Raw genomic sequence first — 23034 nt, forward strand, 5'->3', positions numbered from 1 at the left:
GGCATTCTTTTTTGTTTGTTTCTCATTGGATAATTTCAAATGTCTTACCTTTGAGCTCACTGATTCTTCTGCTTGATCAAGTCTGCTGTTAAAGTGTTCTACTGAGATTTTCAGTTAAGTTACTGTATCCTTTATCTTTAGAATTTCTATTGTTTGTGTTTATATTTCTTTGTTAAACTTCTCATTCTGTTCATACGTTGTTTTCCAAATTTCATTTTTCTGTCCATATTTTCTTGTACTTTGTTGAACTTTAAGAGGATTAGTCTACATTATTTGTCATTTCACAGATCTCTATTTCTTCTGAGTCTGTTACTGGAGCTTCGATATCCAATGTACACCAGAAACTTTGCTAATTCCATAGTAAATGTTAGAAATGGGTTTTTTAATGGTAAAATCAGTGGCTTGCTAATTTGTATATTAGAAGCTGGCTTGCATTGGTGAAGTTGAGGGCATTCGATATATGTATCCTGGCTAAAATACTTCTAGAGAACCTCTCCACGTTGCAAGAATAGGGTATAGAAATCTGAGGAGGCCTTTAACACGGCCCTCAGAAAGGACACACAGGGCTTGACCCCTAAACATATAAACATGTACAGAAATGAGGTGAGAACATGTTTTGACTGATGCCAGTAGTTAACACAGCAGAGCCTAATGCTGGTCACTGTTACAAATACCTTGTATAATAAACCTTTAATTTGAGAGGCTGTAAGCCCTGAAAGCAAAGGGCTTACAGTACCTCTTGCATGAACACTCCTGTGTGTGCTTTCTAAGAAATGCTTTAAAAATAATGCATGTGGCACAAATTGATTTGACACTGGCTCTTTATAAGCTGCTATCAAGGTTGTGGGGAATAGCTAACTCCTACCCACTTTCCCTGACAAATAGAAACTGGTAGTTACCTACCAAAAGTATGTAAAAGCTGTATCTGACCCAAAGGCCAGTTAGGTCAAAACACCTTGAAAGGAGCTCAGTTTAAGGAAATCAGTGGTGTCACAGAGCCCCACTAACGTGTGTACAAGTTTTCATAGTTTGACTATAGGATGTGCTTAGTTTCACAGGTGAGTCTTACCTTGTGATACTTTTAGAGCAAAAGTCAAATCAAAGATGATTTTAAAAAAACATTTCAAAGAATCATAAAGAATAAATGCCTCCTTAGGAAGTCTTCTGGAGTTCTGCCCACTTCCCTTAGGTGGCTCTTTACTGTGCCCATCTCATAGCTTCTCTCCCTGCATTTGGTGTATTGCAGAGTAAAGCTCACTGTTTACAGGAGTGGTAGAAAGTGTGGTCCTTTCCCGGACTCCTTTTTCCCTTCCCCTTCTCATTTTTGGGAATATGTGTTTGATAATAGAATTAAACAACAGACTGACAAATGACTAACACATTTAGCTAAGCTACATAAGCAGACGTCAGTTTGACGTGAAGGGTTTAAAAGATCTATGAATTCTCTGGGGACTCCTCCCCCAGACCTGAAGGATCAGGTGCTGCCTTCTATGCCACCTGTGCAGAGGGCAAAAGAGGAAAACCATACTCATGTTCAGTGTGAGTAAAGGGGACATTTGAACTCTGTGCAGACCCCTCATTGGAAGGGTGTTTCTTCTCCTGCTGCATCCACAAAGAGCACTCCTTAGCCTTGCCTTTTGTCAGTTCTCTCCCCAATAAGGTTCTGAGCAGAGAACCCAGTGCAGTTCAGAGACTGAAGTCTGGTGTCCCAGGTCTGAGTTCTAGCTCTAGCTCTCTGTGTAACTTTGGCATGTCCCAAAGTAACTTTCCACAACTTGACAGGTGTTACTTGAGTTTTGGATACAGGTGACTCTTAGCCCATCTGTGCTTCAGAGATGTCATCACTTGGGCCACATGACCTCTGGACACCTTTCCTACTTTGAGCGGCAGAACAGATGGGAGCTCCTGCTGCCTCTGAGCTTCAGTGAATTATCACTTGTTGGAGGGAAGCTTCAAGCATTTTGTATCTTTTGTATCTTTCAAGAGCAAGCACAGTCAGCAAGAATATGTAGCAGATGCTAGTGAACACCAGTGATTAGGGTTGAATGCTGGATTTAAATATGGAGCTTAGGCTGTGAAGGAAGCCTGAAGAACCTAGAGCCCCATAAATTGCTCTCTGTGAGATCTGACACCATTTCCCACTGATGAGCCTTGGGTCTAATAGGTAGCACTGATTCCACATAGAGTATGTGAGTGTAATACACTGAAAGCGAAGAGAATAAAATGATGGCTAACATGATGTTCCAAACTTTAAACAGGAGAAAAACACATAATTTCATTATGTATAAGAACCCACACAGAGATCAGGAGAATAACCTCATTGGAGAATCAATGACCTATGTGGGGAATTTAGGGTAGAGCTGAGATTGAAAAAATGGGCCAAAGTCAGGTGGCCAAGGGCCTTAATACCTTGTATACAAGATGTGTAGTCAAGAAAGACCATGCCTTAGTTACGCAGCAATTCCCTTGGGCCTACAAAGAGCTGCCTAGCCTGGGACTGTTGTAGAGAAAGGCTACTATGTTCCAGTGATGCAGGGACTCCTCCATATATATATGCGTGCTCAGTTGGCTCTGTAATACATCTTACTTTTATTTATTAACTTTTCTTGCACATTGGCTTGGTGCATCAGTTGGAAGTCAGAGGCTGAACGAAGTGAAGATTGAGCCAAAGGAAGTTCTCAGCCTTTAGGGAGGTGGAATTCACATTAAACACACAATAAACAAATGAACTCACATTATAAAGGAGAGAGTCAGAAGATCCTAGTGGCTGGTGTCATCGGGCCTTATTTGCCCAAAGTGCCTATTCTTTATAGGAATCCACTCCCAGGGTAGATGGGCTACATCCTTAGTAGGCTTTATGCCTATGTTCTCCTGGCCATTGCCTCCTCCAGGGCTGGCCTTTTTCAGTCTCTCTGTAGAGGTTCCTGTGGCTGGTTGGATATAGGCCTTCACAGAAGGGTCAGTGCCTTGGCTCAGGTTACAGGACTGGTAATCTTGCTTTGTTAAAGAGTAATGTTATTTCCCCATTTCCAAATTCTCCAGGGAGATGGAATGTCAAAGATAGTATCACTGTAGCACCTACATCCTAGGTTCCAGAAGCAGAGAAGAGAATATACTGAAGCTGTAGAAAGGCCTATTAGTCTGTGTCAGAGATTAACTGGATGTGAGGACCATTTCTGGGATGGTGTATACAGAACTGGAGAACTGGATAGGGAGTCAGAAAGAGCTGAAGACGATGTCTTTGAAGTTTCCAAAGTGGATAACTAGGTCAACAGAGTATTATTCAAGAAAGTATTAACATAGGATTGAGATGCAGTCAGTAGTCATGGAATTGAAATTTCAAAGTATATACCTCTTGGATCTCAGGGGTGTTGAGCTGATCACCTGGGCTAACACTCCTATGACCCTAGGGAAAATCAAACGGCCTGGTCCTGTGGCCATGGTAGGGGTGTCATCACCTTAATCAAACTGGGACAGTGCTGTTGGATATTCATCTGGAACTTGTTGCAGACCCACATTTTGCTGGGTTTCACCACAACCAAGGCCTTTTTGATCCTTTTCTCGGTTAACATCAGTACATCATTGCAAAGTTAATCCTCATATAATAGGGAATGAAACTAATTGCTTATAAAAACAAGATTTTTACAACTCTAAAATTGTTCAAGCATATGGGCATATTTATAGTTGCAGGCAGTGTTTCAGGTGCAGACTGTTCTTGGCTGCAGTGGTGGTTTACAGACAGCATCTGTTCAATATTTGATGATTATCCCCGAATGTTTTAAAGCATAGTACTGGGCTCTGCTGACCGTACAACAAACTGGCATTTTTGACCTATAGGGCCCTGGGCTAGGAGATACAGTTCTGAGGGGAAGTGAAAGACAGTGAACAACTGCACAACTGACCCTTTGTTAGTTGCAATAAAGCAATCCAACCACCCAACCCACTCTGATGGCTTTCCTACTATTTAAGGTTGGTGATGTCAAAGAGACGCCCTCCTGTTCAGTGTGCAGTGAGTCAACATCATTTCCACAAAACCTCCTTCCTGCACAAAGGACTTATCATAGTTGGTTAAGAAGTAAAATTTTCCCGTATCAGTCACAGGAGTTCACCAGTTAAGATACTGTTAGCTGAAGACTTCTGGGGTGACTTAATGAAATAGCTCAGCCATGTGGTTTAAAAACGAGATTCTTCCATCCCTCCACACAGCTGTCCATGCATCTGCATCATGTCAAGGCTGGTCTCCTTGGTGGTAGAAAGGCTGACAGTAAAAACTGGAGCCACATGATTCCTTGCTTAGGCACAGTGTTTCTTCATACTCTCACATGGGAGCAGGCATGTTCTTTCCCCAGGCTCACAGTAAACACTGTCAAATTTCACAGGCCCAAAGTGCTTTTGGTTATCCCCATTCCAAACCAATTTGTGGCAGGGATGATAGCATTACCCTGACTGCCTTAGACTAATATACCTATACTGCACTTCTAGGGCTGGGGATAATTTTGAGGTCAAACTGCACGGCAGTCATTCCATGGAAGAAGTATGGTCTAAATCTTTGGGGCAACCTGAATTCATGAAAACTCTCTTAGATTTATGTAACTAATTTTAGAATTCACTTCTGTACCATTTAATTTTACTAATAAAAATACTACCTTTACCCTAAATTTCAGCCAAGCGTAAGGCTCCCTTGGGACAGAAGGAATTATCAAAGCTTTGTGTTTTTATACATAGTAGCGTTTGACAAAGAAATAACTCTGAAGGAAGGAGAACAACCAAGCAGAGTCTAGATGCACAGAAGTCTTTGAGGCTTGGTAGGCAGAAGGAAAGGGCAGGACTACTTCAGGAATACAATGTTTCAGTAAAAGAGGTTGGGGTCTGTTGATCTTGAGGAGAGATGAGGATGGACTGGAAAATAGGAGTGAGATAGTAGGAGAGGAAAGGAGATGGATGATGTATATACTGTATGGCTAACCATCAATCGACCCTAAGAAGATAATAGTTGTTAGATGGTTAGCTATTTAAAGAAAGAAACCTGAACAAGTAACAATCTTGAGTTGCAAAGTGGCTGGAGTCACACAACAGACTAAATTTCTGGTAGAACAAATGCAGCAGCTTATGTGAAGATTACCATGTCTGAAGCTGGTTAGAAAAGGTCTAACATCCAACCAAAGTCACAGTTCTTGAGCTCGGTACACAGAGACAGACTGCTAACAGCTGATGTGTCCTCAGCAAGAGTGTCCTCATTTATATCCTCATTCTCCTCTTCTGCCTCCTTTTTTGTTTGTTTTAAACCTTTGGAAAGTCTCATCATTCAATACAGTCTAATATATCACAATAACAGAGGCGGCCCAATTTCTACAGATTGACTAATTCCATCCTTGAAAAGTTCATATAATAAAACTATATAAAGCATCATTTTCAACCATCCTTTAGAAAAATTCCCCTATTAAATGTTAACTCTAAATCCTTTATCTCTGTTAATAACCTTACTAAAAACTTCCCCATCACTGCCTGCCAGGGAGATCAAAAGAAATCACATTTACGAAACCTCCAACACCTGTACCTGACTGAAAAGCAAACATACAGACCTTTCAGTCCTGCCCTACTATTCCGCTCCTATCACACAGAGGCACGTGGACATCTCCTTGGGAAGCGGACAGCTCTTAGGTGGAAGCTAGGCCTGCAGTAAGCAGGCCAGGAAACATGTCTCCCAGGACCCACACTCTTGGGAGAAGCACTTGGCCACCAGACAGCATGTCCTGTCAACCTACAGAGTTCTGAAAAACAAACACTGGACCGGGAATAGAACCCTGTGGTCACAGTGCCCACAGTTCACTAAGCACCCTCACAGGTCTTTGACAGAACACTGACTGCCAGGTCCCCTCGTGGGCAGAGAAATGGAAGATTCCCAGGCCCAACTGAGCATCTCAGGGAAGAACCACAAGCAGAGCAACTGCCAGAGCTGGTCGGCTAGCGTTGGCAACCAGGGAAGCAAGTGCTACACCATATTTGGAGAGAGCATAAAACTTAAGGAAATAGAGAAGTCCTACTCAATTCTGTTCTTCAACTGGAAACGAGAACTTGCGAAAAAGAAACCCAGTTTTCTGGAGTCCATGGAGAAATATGAAGCCAATGCTCGACTAACAGAGCAGAAAGCCTTTTATAAATAATGCCAGTCAAAGCTCCAAAGGTCAGAGCTGATGCAAGCCTGACTGTTCTGACAATTTCCTAGGTTGCTAGGCAACAAGGAGCTGGTCAAACAGCTCACCTTCGAGGACGTACTTTATAATACCACCCTGGTAGACGAGCGCGAGGCAGCAGTGAAGGCAGTAGTCAAGAACAGGAGAGGGAGGTTAACAGCAAGATGCTCTTCAGACAGTCTGGACAAAGACAGTCTCTACCCAGCTCTCAGGAGTGGCCTGCTTAAGAAGGTGGAGGCCCAGGCAGCTCCCAGGGTGACCCTAAAGACAGACTCCAAGGAAAAGGGTGTGAGGGCAATGATGAATAGGAGGAGGTCCCAGTAGACACAGCAAGTCAGCTCAGGTTTTATCTTTAGAGTCTCTGAACAGTGAAGAGAAGCCTTCTGTGGACAGCATTCCAGCACTATGGGAGGGGAAAGGTGCCACGAGAGACTTCTCCAGTGGGGCACACAAGCATTGTGCAGTGATCCTCAAGATCCAGCCATTGGCAGGAAATCGAAAGGCAAGCTTCTTAATTACATAGTCTATGGAGACAGAAGTGTGGTGCACCCCCAAAATAAAAGGCCAAGACCCAGGAACAACCTCCACAACCTGGAGTATATACAAATGAACCCAGGCCTGCTGACTCAGATCCACGCCATCCTAAAGCAGGGTATTCTCACGAATGAAAGGGCTGAGTATTTGGTGTAGAGAATCAGAAGTCTCCCACTGCCCACACATTTTCTCTTCAAAGATTTCTTTTCCAAGAACCCACTGAATAAAGGGAGGGAGGGAACACTGAATGCCCCAGAAATCAGAATGCATGATGCAGGAAGAGGACAGTAAATAGTTCTCAAAGAGATCAGAAAATAAATTGGAAGCAATTTCATTACCACAAATAATAGACCTTTTTTCTAAGGCACCCCTTCCCTTTCCACCCAATTGTCATTCAGCAACTACTGAATACTTACCAATGAAAAACCTTACCCCTGACCTCAAGGCTGCTCCTGAGCTCTGGTAGAAAATGCTTTCCTCATCTATAAAACATGGCAAGCAAGGCAGGATTTAATAGTAAGAAAGAGAACTCAGGGCACAGTAGCACTGCAGGACTTCAAATGGAAATATGGAGACAAGCAGTGAGAACAGGCAGCAAAAGCAGGGCAGGTGAGGCTGGGACCAGGGCATCTGGAACTTTCCACACCAGCTTGGATCTCCATGCCAAACAACAGTTTTCAAGGAAAGGTATCTAAGAGGAACATGACTCTGGGAAACTTTTTGGCAGTATTGCTTACTGCATACTAGAAAGTAAAAGAATTTGGGGAACATTCACTAATTTGCTTCTTCAGGGGCTTGGGTAGGGAACAGGAACAGGAACCTGGCTCTAATTTCTGAACTTTTATCAGTAAAAACAATCCAACAAATGAAAGTTAGTCAATGAGAGAACTGGGAGGGTCTGCCCTCCCTCCTCCTTCCTTGGGGGGAGGAAGCCTTCTTGGGGGGGACCTCCTGACATTTAATTAAGTGAAGACAATGTCCACTGAAGGAAGCGGACCTGAAAGTGACACGCTACTGTGAAATGAGCATGGAGTAGGAGCTTGTTACATATATGAAATGGCCAGTGCTCTTGAGCAAAGCGCTTCACAACTTGAGACCTAAGTTTTCTCCTCCATATGCTGAGGGCTGGGCAAGATGATCTGTCAGGCCATTTTTACCCCTAAGCCACCAAAATCCAATTGCTTTAGCTTGTCACAAAAGCAGGTATCGAATGGCTATCCTGCAGTCCCTCCAGTCAACATCCAGACTTTTTCCCTGAGGCAATATAAGACAACAGTTAACATATTTTTATCAGTTTAGGTGGTCATGAGATAAACATATATGGGAGGTGGTAGTTTTTCACTTAAATGAATATAATAATGGTACAGATCTCTTTGAGTAGTATTTGTTTCTTAAATATTTAAGTTCCCTAAAGACGGTAAGAATAACCCAAGAAAGTGAAATTAATGTCACAAAGCACATGGCTAAATAACTGCAGGTTTGCAGTGCCATGTGTGAGATCAGATGACAGAAGGGAGGCCTACCTTCAGGCAGAGGCTTCTCATGTTCCCTGGAGTGGCCATGTGCTCTTCTACACGACTGCTTCCACTTCGGTTACGTAGAAGCTATTTAAAGCACACAGATGGTTGTGATGAGATAAAAGCCACCCTTAAGTGAATAATGGAAATTATAGCATGATTTGAGGGTGGGGGTGGAGGTGGGAGTAGAGATGGGTAGAAAGGAGTGCAAGGGAAACAAAGGAGCCTTCATAAAATTAAAGTCACTTAGGATAACATGATTGATTTACTCAACACCTTCTTAGGAACATAAAGCAAACAAGTGGGTTTTCCTTTTACTGCTTTTCTGAAATGAGCTACACTCAAGAAAGCAACATGGGGGTTGTGCTGTCCCTGCACAGTGGCAGGAGAATATGAGGAGCAGCTGAATGCCAGAACAGCTCCATCCAAGATCATTTTTCACACGCATGAACCATTCTTATACTACCTTTTACTGGCAATTTCTGTAGAAATCTGGAAGTCCGGTTGACAAATCAGGCCCTTGAACTTTGCAATCACGGTGGCATTCATATATTCATTCAACAAGTATGTGTGTACGGGACAGTGGAGCAAATAAAACAGATACGTTCCTACTGTCATGAGGCTTAACATTTAAGGAGGGAATTAGGCAGTCATGAAGTAAACATAAAAATACAGATTGTAATAGGCACTATGGAATAATGAATACTTTGGGGAACACAATTTAAATTTGAAATATATCTCAGTTCCATTAACACATGTTGAAGGTGAATGGCATGGCACTTTTTTGCTGGATTTAGGGCCTGGATGCAAGCATATTGGTGTAACTTCTGAAATGCATCGTAGGGTAATGCATTTCCTTCCATTTGGGCCCAAGTGTATTATTTACCACCCAGTTGTGATGAGCTGGGATCCTCCTGCTCAATCTCAGCTTGAAGCACTTGGAGGTTACCTGCCTGCTGTGGGTGATTATTTTGGAGCAAGGTACTTCATTTGCCTCAAGAAACAGATTTGATACCACTACTGTCCCCTTTTGGAACAGAGAAGTAGGCAAGACCCCAGTGTGAGGCAGAGTGATGGGATCTTTAGGATGCCAGAGTCATTACATCATTATGTAATGTATGTAATTGATGTAACTGATGATTTTGGAGTTTATATATTTCCAAAGTTTCAAAATATTTTCACTTGGCTGATTTATCTTTATGGTGATGACAGTAAGTAGATATATGCCCTCCTTAAAAGTTACAGTGAGAGTTGTAAAAGGGAGGCTTGGCCAGGGTTATGCAGACACAGTACAGAGGAGGATGGAAAGTTTCTGAGACACCCCAGTTAACTGCGTGGATCCACAAAGCACATGTACAGTCTGCTCTGTGCACTGGAGGTACAGCCACGAAAAAGACAGTCTCTGCCCTCATGGAGCTTGGTGTCTGTCTACTGCAGCAGACAAAAACAAACCTGCTTTTTCTCATTTGCCTCTGCTGTGGGTTCCTTGTGTAACTCTCAAATGCTAGCATTTCCACAGATCCTTGTCCTTCTCTCCTCTCTGCCTTTTCCAGGATGATAATTTTCCTGGCCACGGGTTCAGCTATGGTCTATGTGCTAGAGTCATACATTTTTATCTTCTGTGTACATTTTTCTCTAGACCTGTATTTTTAACTGCCTCAGGACAGCTCTCCCTCGATATCCCTCAGACACAACTAAAACGTCATTCAATTCTACTATTAATAATTTTCCCTTCAAAACCCACTCTTCTTCTGTAGACCCAACAGCAACACTGTCCACCCAGCTCTCAAAACCTGAAATGGGGGAGCTGTCTTTGACTCAACTCTCCCATGCATGAGCACTGAATCAATCACCGAGTCCCTAGCATGTCTTGGACTCTGGCCTCCCTTCTATCCTCAGATTGTCTGCCTTTTAAAAATTATAGCAATAACTTAACTGCAAAGACCACATGTACACTTGTGCTCTTTCAGTTTGCAATAAACATAAAATGTAAAACTGATTGTCTTTGCTTCTTAACATCTGCAAAATAAAGTCCAAAGTCCTTGGTATGGTATGTAAGGCCCTCATTATCCCAATCTCATCTTGATTCCTTACAGCCTGCACTCAGATATACTAAAGAGCGTCCGCCTGTCTGCCTCACACACACCTATCCTGTCTGTCAAGATTCGGCTTGACCTTCATCACCTATCTGCAGTATTTTTGGATCTGAATTCTCTGCCCACATTGTACTTTCACATACTTCTTTTATCCTTAGTGGTTTGTACTTATGCCTGCTCTAACTAGACTGTCTCCCTGTAGTAGACTCCTTGATTCAACAAAGCAGCTCTCAATCAGCCTGAAATCCGTGGCACCCGGCAAAATGGCAAACATGCAATAGGTATTTGCTCAGTAAATGTTAATGAAAGGAAAAAAATTCAAACTTCAGTTGGAATAGGATTAGAGACAACTTAAAAAGTTTCCCATAGAAATCTTCCTCATCATAAATATCATCATCCTAAATGTCCCGAGTCTTTCCACAGGTCTGATTTACCAAATGAGGAAGACTCTCTCTCACTGTGTGTGTGGGAGAGGCAGGCGCAGAACACGTTTTTTTTCTGCAAGTCTGCTCTCTGGATTCATTTTTCTGGGGATGAAATCTCAGGCTGTGTAGCTTTTCTGGTCCCTTTTTGGTAATCAACAAATCATCAGTTGTTCTAGGGTATTAAAAAGCCCACACCTTTGAAACATCAAGATGCCAAACTCTCTCTTAATGGAAAACATAATTCCGCCTCTTACTGAGGCCTTTGAGTGGGAAGCTTAAAGACAGCAGTGTGGGGAAATCGGTTTTTCTTTTCCTCCCTCCACCTTCTTTCCCATTCAAGAGCTGCTGCTGCCCTTTCTGGAGGGGAGGGAATTAGAAGAAAAGATCCTGCCTTACCCAGTCACTGTTAATTATTACTCTGAGCCAGGGTGGTGAATGACTCTTTCCTGGAATACACGCTGCTGGGAACCACCGCTGAGATTCTCTAAGCAGGCAGCTTCCAACCTCTCCTCCCTCAACAGCTTCAACATTATATGGCACTCAGCTGCAGGGTGCCTGGCTCCAGGCAGGCAGCCCACTTGTGCAGGGTAGTTTTCCAGATGGCTCATAGTCCATCTCTTTTCAGTGACCAGTGTGGCCCCTGGGAAACATACGTCTTGACTCCATTATTGGTGGGAGTACTCTTTAGTTAGTTGCCACAGGCCACTTCAGACATGTCTTACCCTGAGACCCTTTTCAGAGTCAGGTACCATCCCTCTGTCTCCTAGCATCTAAAGATCACAGCTGAAGGTCTCCAAGTAGTTCACTTAAAAAATACCTCAGTAGGTGTAAGAACAGGGAAAGCCCCCAATTCATTCTGAGAGCTGTATGACTCTCATCCCCAAACCAGACAGATATATAATATGAAAACTACAGACCAATATTCCTTATGAATATACATGCAAACATTCTAAACAAAATACTAGCAAACCAAATCTAGCAGCAGAGAACAAGGTTTATGTAGCATGGACAACTGAGATTATCCCAGGAATGCAAGGTTAATTCAATATACAAAAGTCCATTAATACAACATATTAATAGAATAAAGGACAAAACAACATGACAATTTTGATACAAAAGAAGCATTTGACAAAATCCATAGCCCCTTTTTTTTTTTTTGATTAAAAAACAGTAAACTACGTTTAATAAAAGAATTTCCTCAACTTGATGCAAACCCACAGCTAACATCATACTCAATGCTGAAAGACTGAATGCTTTCCCCCTAAAATCAGGAACAAGAAAAAGATGTCTGCTCTTGTCACTTCTATCCAATACTGTACTGGAGGTGCCAGCCAGTACACTAAGAAAATGAAATAATAAGAATCTAGACTGGAAAGGAAGAAGGTATTTCTGTTCACAGATGCATGATCTCATAAGCAAAAAATACTAAGTGACCAAAAAAATAGAATTTTAGAAAAGCTACAATACACATGATCAACATACAAAAATCAATTTTATTACTAAGACCAGTGATGAATACAAAAATAAAAATTAGAAAACAATCATATAAAGTGGCATCAATAAAATACTTAGAAAAAAATTAAAGAAGTCAAGACTTGTACACTGAAATCTATAAAACATCACTGAAATAAACTAAAGACCTAAGCAAATGCAAAGACATCCCACAGTCATGGAATAGAAAACCTAATACCATTAAAATAGCAGTTATTTCTCAAATCAATTCAACTAAATCCCTATCAAGATCCCAGCTTTGCAGGAATTGACACAATGATCCTAAAATTCGTATGAAATACAAGGGACTGAAAATAGACAAATGATTTTGGGGAAAAAAAAACTGGCAGACTTGCACATCCCAAATCCAAACTTAGTACAAAGCTACAGCAATCAAGACAGTGCGGTGCTGGCGTAAGGATAGACATATATGACAACAGAGTTAAGACTGAGAATCCAGAAAGTCTTACATTTATGGTCAACTGTTCTTTCACAAGGGTCCCAGGACCATTCATGGGGAAATTAAAATAGTCTTTTCAACAACTGGTGCTTGGGCAGATGGATATATAGATACCAATGCACTTATGAAAAAAATGGATGAAATAGGAAGCTTCACTACATTCTACTGCATGCTGGGTCATTTTCAATCATTTAGGTGGCAACACTGACAAGATAACAGAAAAATGGAGGCAATAACATGTGAAAGGCAAAATGGTTGTTTTTTTTTAAAAAAGGGACAATATCCATCATGAATTTACTTACACTCCAGGCAAAGGTTATTAAAAGAAAAAAAAAAAAATTCCTTAACTGAAATGTGGAAGGGGTATCAAGAGCAGACCCTACAAGAATTCCAGTGACTCCTCACTGTTCAACTAAGAGATGTACCCCACCATGCCGTGCTACCATGGAAGCATTGGAGGCACTCTGGGGGTTGATGACGTCTTCATGGATGAGGTACTTTAAAATGTGGTCATGAAGAGTATTTGAGAAATATGACAAGATGCTGGGTAGGAATGCAGGGAGAAAAGTGTGTAACCCACGGCCAAATTGGAAAGATCAGTGAGGGGGCAATTTGTGGAGGCACTGAACGCAGAGAATATTAAAATTAGCAAGATGGTGTTCTAGCACAATGAAAAGGATTGGAAGAGGGAGATCAGAGTCAGGGAATTAAATTAGGCAGCTGCTAAGAATGTCCAGGTGAGTCAGAGGATCAGGACCTGTAAGGGCAGTATAAATAAAGGAGGAATGACAGGAGGGGGTTTACGGGGAAAGAATTGACAACCTGTGACAATTGAGGAATGAGAGATTTTGATGATTGGGGTGAAGGTTACATTTCGTAAAAAGAAACAAAGAATGGTCGACAGAGACGCAAGATGAAGAATTTTGTTTTTAGGCCTACTGACTTTGAGGTAGCGGGAAGAAATCCTGGAGACAGAGGTCTGAGTAGAAGATACAGAATTGGGGAAGAATCTTTGGGAGTGCCTGAGGTTGACCAGAGAGAACTGGGCAAGAACAGGTAAGGACTTTAAGCAGAACTGGAGGAGTATCCATCCAAAATCTGGGTAAATTGGGAAGGAAAAATAAGCAGCCAGAGAAGCAACAGCTCAAGTTAGGGTACAGTCAAGGTTATAGATACGTGTTACTGATTTTGGCAATGAGGAGGTTATAAGGATCCTTGAAGACTGTACTTTCAGTGAAACTGTCATGGATTAGTAGCCATTCACAGTGATATCTACCCCACACCTGCATCGAAATCTTGCAGTGGCTGTTAACAAATGCCAACCCACTAACAGGGAGGGGAAAAAAAGACTTGGGACTCTGTACTTGTAAAACCCTCTACCCTCCCCAGGCAATTCTTTACACACTAACACTGTTGAGGTAAAAGGAGGCAACCAAATGAGGGAGCAAATGGAAGGTGTGTTTTGGATTATACAGTGGCCCATGGAAGTGTGGGAGGGGTACAGATGGCCCTTAGACAGACACTGGTGGAAAGTCAGAAAAAAAAATTGCGGTAAGCAGGTAAAGGGATCAAGAGTGCACAGGAACTGGTCTTGGGACGACATTTCTTTCTCTGACAGTTTGTATGGAATTCTTGGGGAAATTCCTCAAAGGGGCCTGGAATCTCAGAAGGGTCATGTTTTTAATGGGAACAGGGAGTGATGCTGCCCCATTACAACCATCTGTTCTAACAGAATGTCTGTACCGAGGAGGGATGAATAACAGCAAGGTCTGTTTGAAGCCTCATTTTCAAGTTTCTTTTTGATATGGATCTCCCTATACAAGCAAGCATCCCCAAAAGTAGTTATCTCAGGAAACCAAGGTTAGGATGACCAGCTCATTTGCTGGAGCTGCCAAGGTCCAGAAAAGTTTGGCTGCAGGCTGTTTTCATGTTTTATGTTTGAAATGTTCTACAATGAAAGTTAAAAAAAGTTAGCATTTATTTGGAAAACCAGTTACTTTAGTTTATGGTTCCTTTTTTTCCCTCCAGAGCTTCCTGGAGATTGAGGTCTAATTCAAAGAAAACCAAACTATATAATAGAGTACCTGGGCAAAAAAGTACTTTTATAACATAACATTTGGGGTAGAGGAAGTATCTACTATCGTCAAAACTTCTATGTTTTCCTCTTCCTTATTGTTTAGGGACATTCCATGCAGCAAAAGGAAGGGGAGTGACAACATGCCTAGCATAATTAAGCAAGCTAGAGCAGCTAGTCTGTGCAACTGATGATTTTTTCCCTCTAAAATTTTAAGGGTAGGTTCATTGTGACTCTGTTAGAAGTCTACTTGATGTGAATTCTGTATCTGATAACCTATTTCAATTATCACTTTAAAATTTGTCATATGGATACATTATTACAATCATAGAACTTCAGTACCGTAATAATAAAACTTGAGAACTGAAGAGCACACATTTCTTCACGAATTTATTATATAAAACGCCCTCAGAGTATTTAATTTCTCCTCACTTTAATTACACATTAAGAAGCACAGTGGATGAGAAGCCTTTAAGATGACTACAGTTGCACGAAGGTCCCTTTCATCAAGGTAGCGTACGTACCTTAACAGTGTTCTAAAGGCTGGCCCAGAAAAACCCCATGTTACCTTATCACAATATGGAAAGCATTGTCTTCTTTTTCCACTAAATTATGGTGAAAAGTGCCACAGTTTTATTTAGCATTATGGTACATAACAGTTCTGTCTCAATTATGAAAAAATTAAAATAATCCTGAAAGACATCCTTTTTCTCCCCCCAATGATTTGAAAGCTGCATTTTTCCTGCCAATTTCAAACAAATCATCAGGTTGATCTACAGTAATCAGTTAAAACAATCACCAAGGCACAAGCTCAGCACATTAGCTATAGCTTGTAGCAAAAGGATATATCAATGTCTCACCTTAGTTAAAAATACATAATCCTTTTATTTTATAATGCAATAAAAGAAATTAACATCACATACACACAAGACTAGGAAAGGGGAAACTACTTACTTCCGAAAATCCAGTAATGTAAACCTACTTGTACTTTTCCATAGTACATGAAAGTAATGTTTAACATGTTTTGAATTAAATTTAACCTGTGGGGCTATACAATGTAATTCTTAGGAGTAATAGTTTCATTCATTTCCAGGTCAGCTTACTGTATGATTAAGTAACACAAGGCACAGTAGCCATCTTTTTCATTATGTTGCAACACTGATCACGTGCCTCGATAAAATGGCTGATTCAACAAGATGATGGCAACACGAAGGGGAGACTTTGGATTGTCTATTTAAAATCTAGGTAATAAGTAATTAATAAAAACTCTATCTTAAGTGCACTTTCACATGCTTTTTGTTTATAATAAACAACAAACTTCCTAACTTTGTTGCAATAGGCTTGACTACCATTTCATTTGGCCAAATGCACTTTCCCCAGTAAACTTAAAATAACAAGAACAACAAGAACAAAAATCCCTGTCCTTTCATATACTAAGAAAGAGGATTGGCTACTGAAACAGTTCATTGCAAGACACATGAAGACAACATACTGTGGCATGAGTTGTTTTTTTAATTTGTTGTGCTGTTACTAAAGTTCTGAGGGCTGCAGTTAAAACATTCCAATTTCTCCCTTCCATCTTTATTGATTCTCAAGATTTTGCACAGAAAACTCTTTGGGGGCTAGAACAGCAGTAATTGCATCACACTGTTTCAAAGACTTCAAGTTTCAAAAGCAAATCATTAAAAAAAAAATACAGTTCCTGATTTGAGTTAGATACAGGGACAAAAAAGTAGCACATACTTGAAGGTTACATGGTCTACAAATGGTGGCAATATTTTTCTTGGGAGAGTAGTTCTGTTGGTATATATTTTTTAAATACTCAAAAGGCTCAACCTCAAGCAGTAATAAACACAAGCAAAAGTGATTTAACCCTTAAAATAAATATTCAGAAAAACCTCTCTGTACATACAAGTGAAAGAATATGTAACACTTTCACGCAAAAAAATAATTATAATAATAATAAAGGATTTGTTCATATATGTAGCTGAAATCTGCTGTTCCAGCCCACATGTCCCCAAGAAAGAAGGGAGGCACAGACAGAGGTGACTACTGTGGTTCACTATCTTACAGCCTTTTTGTACTGGGACACTATCACCACCAAACATTTATCCCTCTTGTTATATTTTTAAAATTTTTTAAATTTTTTCTTTTTTTTTTTCTTCCTTTTTTTTGTTTTATTTTGTTTTGTTTTACAGCATGCCAAATCCTTTGGCATACGTGATGGCCTTCAACAATCTCTCTTTAAGTTTTTCTTTGCTTGAATATTCCGGAAGTAAAAGCACATTAAAGCAAGTATGAGATGTAGGTAACCTAAATAGAGAAAAGGGGAAAAAACAGGAAAATAATAAGTCATGGGAAATACACTTAGAATTATATATTGTTGAGATGGTTTGCAAAGCCAACTATACATTAATGCAAATCATAAACTTTTTGTTGTGTAACTACCAAGAATCAGTTTGTCTTTATCCTATAAATTACTCAAAGCTAGTAACAATGATGATAAGATACTTATCCATTGAGTTTTTACTACATACCAGATACCGTTTTAGGTATTTAATTATTACAGTTCATTTCACTAAATCTTTTTCCACAACAAAACCACAGAGAGGACATCAATAAATGCACTTCAGAGGTTAGGTCACTGAGAAGTAACTTCCTCTAAGGTGGAGAAAATATTCAAACCTGGTTTACAACATTTCAAACTGTGTGCTCTTAAATGCTTATTAGAAATACTGCTGGCAATATGACTATGAAAATGATTTGATAACGGGATTCTAGCATAATCGAATGATAATCTTCCAAGCCTCAATGTAACCATTCTAAATAGATTATCATGTAACATGGCTTTCAACTAACAAGCTGGGAATCAAAAAAGTAAATGAATCATACTAATTTGAAAAATTCCAAACCAATGTGAGTCCCATAATAATTTTTAACTAGGGCAATTCCTTAAAAGTTTCCTCACACAATGACAGCAAAATATTTTCTCAATTGTCTAATATGATTTGAGGATTTGTACATAAAATCACAAAGGTGCTTAGAAACTATAAAGACAGTTCATATGTGTGTGATGAGGAATGCAAGGTTTTCAGTAGGTATAGAGTCACCACTTAATCATTACCTTTCTGTGTCTGGGCCATTTTTGGCTATAATCATCTTTAATTTTCCTAGTCCTCCCACAGGTGCTCTGTCTGTGCCCGTTGTAAACTGCAAGAAGAGTCTTTTCTGTTCATCTGTAAATGAATGAACGATTTCCCAGAACTCCCTAATGAGAAAAAATACAATACTGGTTTCAGTTTGGCATTCATTATGACTGGTACTAATATAAGCTTATGATTTGCATTTAAACTATATTAAGAGACAACTTGGAAGTTAATTATCAGGATAATATCACTTCTGGTGATTTAATAATTTCCAAGCAAATTTATCTTAAACAGTTCTGAATACATAAAAATTTAGATTACAATATAGTAAAATATTAGTACTACAATAGTAAAAAATTGAGAAAACCCAAGTGTGTAATAACAGGAAATGACTATGTAAACTATGGTATAATCACATTATGTAGAGTCAGTAACAAACAAAAGACAAAATCCTATGAATTGAAAAAGACTGAAAGGAATATTGGGAAAGATTAACTCCAGGTGCCTTTGGGTATATATTTTATTTATCCTTTCTCCATTATTCTCCTTGTCTACTCATCCTTTAACTCAGCTTTGGGGGGGAAAAGTGATACAGATTAAGGACAAAAGAAAAAAAAAAGACCCCCTGCCCCAACCAACTGGCCCCAAATGCAAACAACTATATACATACCTAATAGCAGTAATACAAAAGTTCAATTTTTATAGGAACTAGAATACTTTTAACAAGTAATATGTGCTGTGTATGGAGGAGGAGAATTATTCTGACATTTCTGCCACGTGCAGTTATTTTAAGAGAATGATTTATCCTCTGGCATTCCTAAAATCTATGTAATAAAAGCTATGTTTTAATGACACTTACGTTAGTTTGAGTTCTAAAAAACGAAATACAAGCTCATAAAGTGCAATCTTGAAGTTTGTTTGAATAATCAGGCATCTATAAAACATATATACACTAGTTCATAGTTAAATAATTTTTTTTTTTTTTTTTTTTGAGACAGAGTCTCACTCTGTCACCCAGGCTGGAGTGCAGTGGTGCGATCTCAGCTCATGCAAGCTCCGCCTCCTGGGTTCAGACCATTCTCCTACCTCAGCCTCCCAAGTAGCTGGGACTACAGGTGCCCGCCACCACACCTGGCTAATTTTTTTGTACTTTTAGTAGAGGTGTGGTTTCACTGTGTTAGCCAGGATGGTCTCTATCTCCTGACCTCATGATCTGCCCACCTTGGCCTCCCAAAGTGCTGGGATTGCTGGCATGAGCCACCACGCCTGGTCTATAGCTAAATAATGTTAAGATTAAAACATTTTTTAAAAAAAAGTATTTTTAGTCGCTTATATAAAATGCATTTTAATATTTATTCAGAAAGTTCTTTCCAGAGCCTGGTGTGGTGGCTCACGCCTGTAATCCGAGCACTTTGGAAGGCTAAGGTGGGTGGATCACCTGAGGTCAGGGGTTCGAGATCAGCCTGACCAACATGTTGAAACCCTATCTCTACTAAAATACAAAAATTAGCCGGGTGTGGTGGCGGATGCCTGTAACCTCAGCTACTTGGGAGGCCGAGGCAGGAGAATCGCTTGAACACAGGAGGTGGAGGCTACAATGAGCTGAGATCACACCATTGCACTCTAGCCTGGGAAATAAGAGCACCACTCCATCTCAACAAACAAACAAACAAAATTATTTCCAGAATGTTAGCAGAGAACACCACACATCCCAAATCAGTAATTACAATTTTCTAGTTTTTGATATTCTAATATTCCAACATACTATTTTTATTACCAAAATGCTGGCATTTTTGTTGCTGCAACACCATTTATCTGAAATAAATTAAAGGTTTTATTAGAATTCTTGGCTTTCTCCAATCTCTTGCCACTTCCCTTCCCTGCCCCTCTACGAATCTACCAGTCAGCCAGATAAAACAAAAAAGAAACACACAACCACAGAAAACGGGACGTGAAACTAGCAGGAGCATCTCTCAGTTAAGGAGGAAAGGAATCAGACCCCGGTTCATGACATTCCTTTTGGGGAGGCTGGCAAGAGAAAATAAGTCTGCTGTAGCACACAGCCCTCCAACATAGCAGAAAAGCTGCCCTGCAGTGGGTGGTAATAGAGCCTCCTCAAACTGCAGTGGGGCTCTGAAGCTTAACTGAACCAGCTACACCTAAGGAGGCAGATCAAAGAGCACCACCGAAGAGGAGAGACAGACCCTGCAGGAAGTGGCAGATGAGTAGTGGTCACAATGACCAGTCCCGCTATATAGCTGCTGCTTTGGTCTTTCTTTTAAATGAAACCTTTAAAAATTTTATACAATGAAAATAATTAGGGAACAAAATTTGTCTCTTCCTATAAGTGTTATGTGTGTTACATTAACACGTTGAATTAAATAAGAATGCATTTATTTAGAAAGCTGAAGAAAAAATGAAGAGGCTTCCAGGTTTCCACAAAAAAGTGGTGGCTGTATCGATCACATCCTACTAACATCTCTAAAAATCTATCCAGATCAAAAAGGGGAGAAATAAAAAAAAAAAAAACCCCTATGACTTAAGTCTAGAGTAAAACTAGGAGACAGAGCAATAAACTCCAAATACCATCGAAGTGGGGAAATGAGCAGGGTCCAGCAGGAGCTACATCGAAGAGTGGCTTGTGCAGAATCATACTGATTAGGGATCACCTAAGGCCAGACCGCACCCGCCTCCACCACCTGCCCCTCAACAGAGCACTACTGAGGGCAGGTTAGAGCACTGGCAACGGGGTGGTTAAAGGAAGGACTACAGAAAAGTAGTTGGGTCCAGCAATGGCAGGCTCAGGAATGCACCATGCATGAAAGGAAGACGGGTACCTTGGAAAGCAGAAGTGTCCCTTAAGTGGCTGTAAAGAGGTGGAAGCAGCTAATGAAAAAGAATCTTCATTAAGTGGATGGAGCTGAAAAATCAGCAAATGGTGATTCTGCCCTTACTAAAGCAACAGAAGAGGGATGCCTTCAGCCAGGACCCCTAAAAGCCATACAAATTCCTCTCTGCTCCACTCTAAGGTCTAGTAATAACATGTCCAGAAAAAAAGTAACATCTATTATAGAAACATAAACAAGAAAAACAGAATTCCTAAGTCCAAATAAAGTTATTATGGAAAGAGTCTGGCAAATGAGAAGCAAAACTTTCCGGTAGACAAAAGTACACCAGAAAAATTCAGTCATAAACAACAGGAAACTCGTAACACCACATTCCAACACAAAGGGAGAATGTAGCAGCAGACAAGACAGACCACCAATGATGAGAAATACAAATTCAGAGAGAAATGAGCACATCTTAAATAGAAATAAGAATACTAAAAAATACTGAAGAAATATGCAAAGTAATTTTGGAAATAAAGGCTAACTTTATTATAAGGTGACCAAAGAAGAAGCAATATGACTAAAATTTCTACTGAGGACAGAGTCTAGAAAATTAAAAAACAAAGAAAATGAATAAAATAAACCTAACTAAAGAAATGCGTATCAAAGCATAGTAATGAAAAAGATTAATAGCTGACTACATAAACATAAAAGCTTTCACCTGGCAAAAATCCTATAAGCAAGGTTAAAAGACAAATGGCAAACTGGGAAAAAATATTTGCAAATTTACCAGCGTTAAAGGACTAATCTCCTTAACATATAAAGTTTCTAAAAATGAAGAAAACAACCGAGCAGCAAAATGAGCAAAAGACCATATAAAACTATAAACAGCTCTTAAGTACAAGAAAAAATGTCCATCATCATTCATAACTGAGGTAAACTCAAAAATTGTAAGTATAGTAAAATACCATTTCTCAATTGGCAGATAAGTAAACATCCACATTTAACAACACATTATGTTTGGAAAGTTTTAAGAAAAGAGAGACTGGGCCGGGCGCGGTGGCTCAAGCCTGTAATCCCAGCACTTTGGGAGGCCGAGACGGGTGGATCACGAGGTCAGGAGATTAAGACCATCCTGGCTAACACGGTGAAACCCCGTCTCTACTAAAAAATACAAAAAACTAGCCGGGCGAGGTGGCGGGCGCCTATAGTCCCAGCTACACAGGAGGCTGAGGCAGGAGAATGGCGTAAACCCGGGAGGCGGAGCTTGCAGTGAGCTGAGATCCGGCCACTGCACTCCAGCCCGGGCGACACTCCGTCTCAAAAAAAAAAAAAAAAAAAAAGAGAGACTGTTGTAAACTGGTGGGAATGCAAAATGTTACTTTTCTGTGAAGGAGAATTTGGCAGTATCTAGCAAAATTATATATGCATCTACCATTTGATGCAACAATCCCACTTCTAACAATTTATCTTAATGGTACCTTACATATGTAAGGAATAATGCATGAACATAAGAGGATTCACTGTGACATTAGTACTAACAGCAAAAGGTTAAAAATAACCTCGATGCCTATAAATATTGATAAGCTATGCCGCATCCACACAAAGTAGCAGCATTCAGTCCTACAAAACAAAATGGAAAACACCTCTGCAATGATGTAGGATGATTCTCAGGATACACTAGAAAGATTACTTTCCTAGTTCTGTCCTCTGATAAGACCTACAAGTAGTAACATTCAAAACCAAAGGCCATACTTTGCATCTAAAATCTGACTTCTAAATGCCATTCTCCAACAATTTATTGGAAAAATAACTTATTCCAGGACTGAGACTGAATGTTCGAGATTAGCTAGAAATTTCAAAATCTAATAGAGTCATTTTAAAAGCACAAGAAGGCTAAGGAATTTGAATATCATTTAGAGTAATGACTGTGAAACATATTAAAAACAAAAACACTGAGTTCTTAATATTCAAAAAGGCAGCAAAACCAACCAAAAAACAAAATTAAATTGTCACTATTAAAGTTATTACATTAACTTCTTACTCTAAAAACCTTAAATCTATTTTATCATGCCTTTTCAGTAGAACTGTTTTTCAAGGTAATCGAATGGCATCCAATGATGAGAAAAAACAGTGCCAGGTATATATGTAGGACAAGCAGATGGAATTTTTTTTCCCCTAAACAGCCATTTTGCAATCCCAATGAGATAACAGATTAATGATACTGATAAATACGGAAATCAGGTGAAGGGCAGATGGCACGTTCTGG

General features: G+C 40.0%; 2 protein-coding genes across 18 annotated transcripts in view; one reads left to right on the forward strand and one right to left on the reverse strand.

The window, feature by feature from the left end:
* Positions 1 to 23034, forward strand: part of LOC139364070 (uncharacterized) — a 145163-nt gene that overhangs the window by 48146 nt on the left and 73983 nt on the right. For 6 of the 8 annotated variants that reach the window (XR_011625309.1, XM_071099406.1, XM_071099407.1 and 3 more), the window contains exons 8-10: positions 1783 to 1963; positions 13079 to 13211; positions 13651 to 13773. The exons of 1 other annotated variant lie outside the window; for it this stretch is intronic. Coding sequence is in view for 6 of the 7 variants with exons in the window: in XM_071099406.1 (XP_070955507.1) it covers positions 1855 to 1963; positions 13079 to 13211; positions 13651 to 13773 (365 nt within the window). In the remaining variant the exon portion in view is untranslated. Of the gene's footprint in view, positions 1 to 1782; positions 13212 to 13650; positions 13774 to 23034 lie in introns of all 8 variants that reach the window. One more of the 8 variants, XM_071099410.1, reaches the window with a different exon arrangement.
* Positions 15165 to 23034, reverse strand: part of LOC105499079 (ubiquitin protein ligase E3A) — a 99549-nt gene continuing 91679 nt past the window's right edge. For all 10 annotated transcript variants that reach the window (XM_024786837.2, XM_011771510.3, XM_011771511.3 and 7 more), the window contains 2 exons: positions 17916 to 18059; positions 15165 to 17104 (listed from right to left, as the gene is read on the reverse strand). In XM_024786837.2, the coding sequence (XP_024642605.2) occupies positions 16984 to 17104; positions 17916 to 18059 (265 nt within the window). In that variant the 3' untranslated portion in view covers positions 15165 to 16983. The remainder of the gene's footprint in view (positions 17105 to 17915; positions 18060 to 23034) is intronic.

Source organism: Macaca nemestrina, chromosome 7 (assembly GCF_043159975.1).
Source record: "Macaca nemestrina isolate mMacNem1 chromosome 7, mMacNem.hap1, whole genome shotgun sequence".
Taxonomy (NCBI): domain Eukaryota; kingdom Metazoa; phylum Chordata; class Mammalia; order Primates; family Cercopithecidae; genus Macaca; species Macaca nemestrina.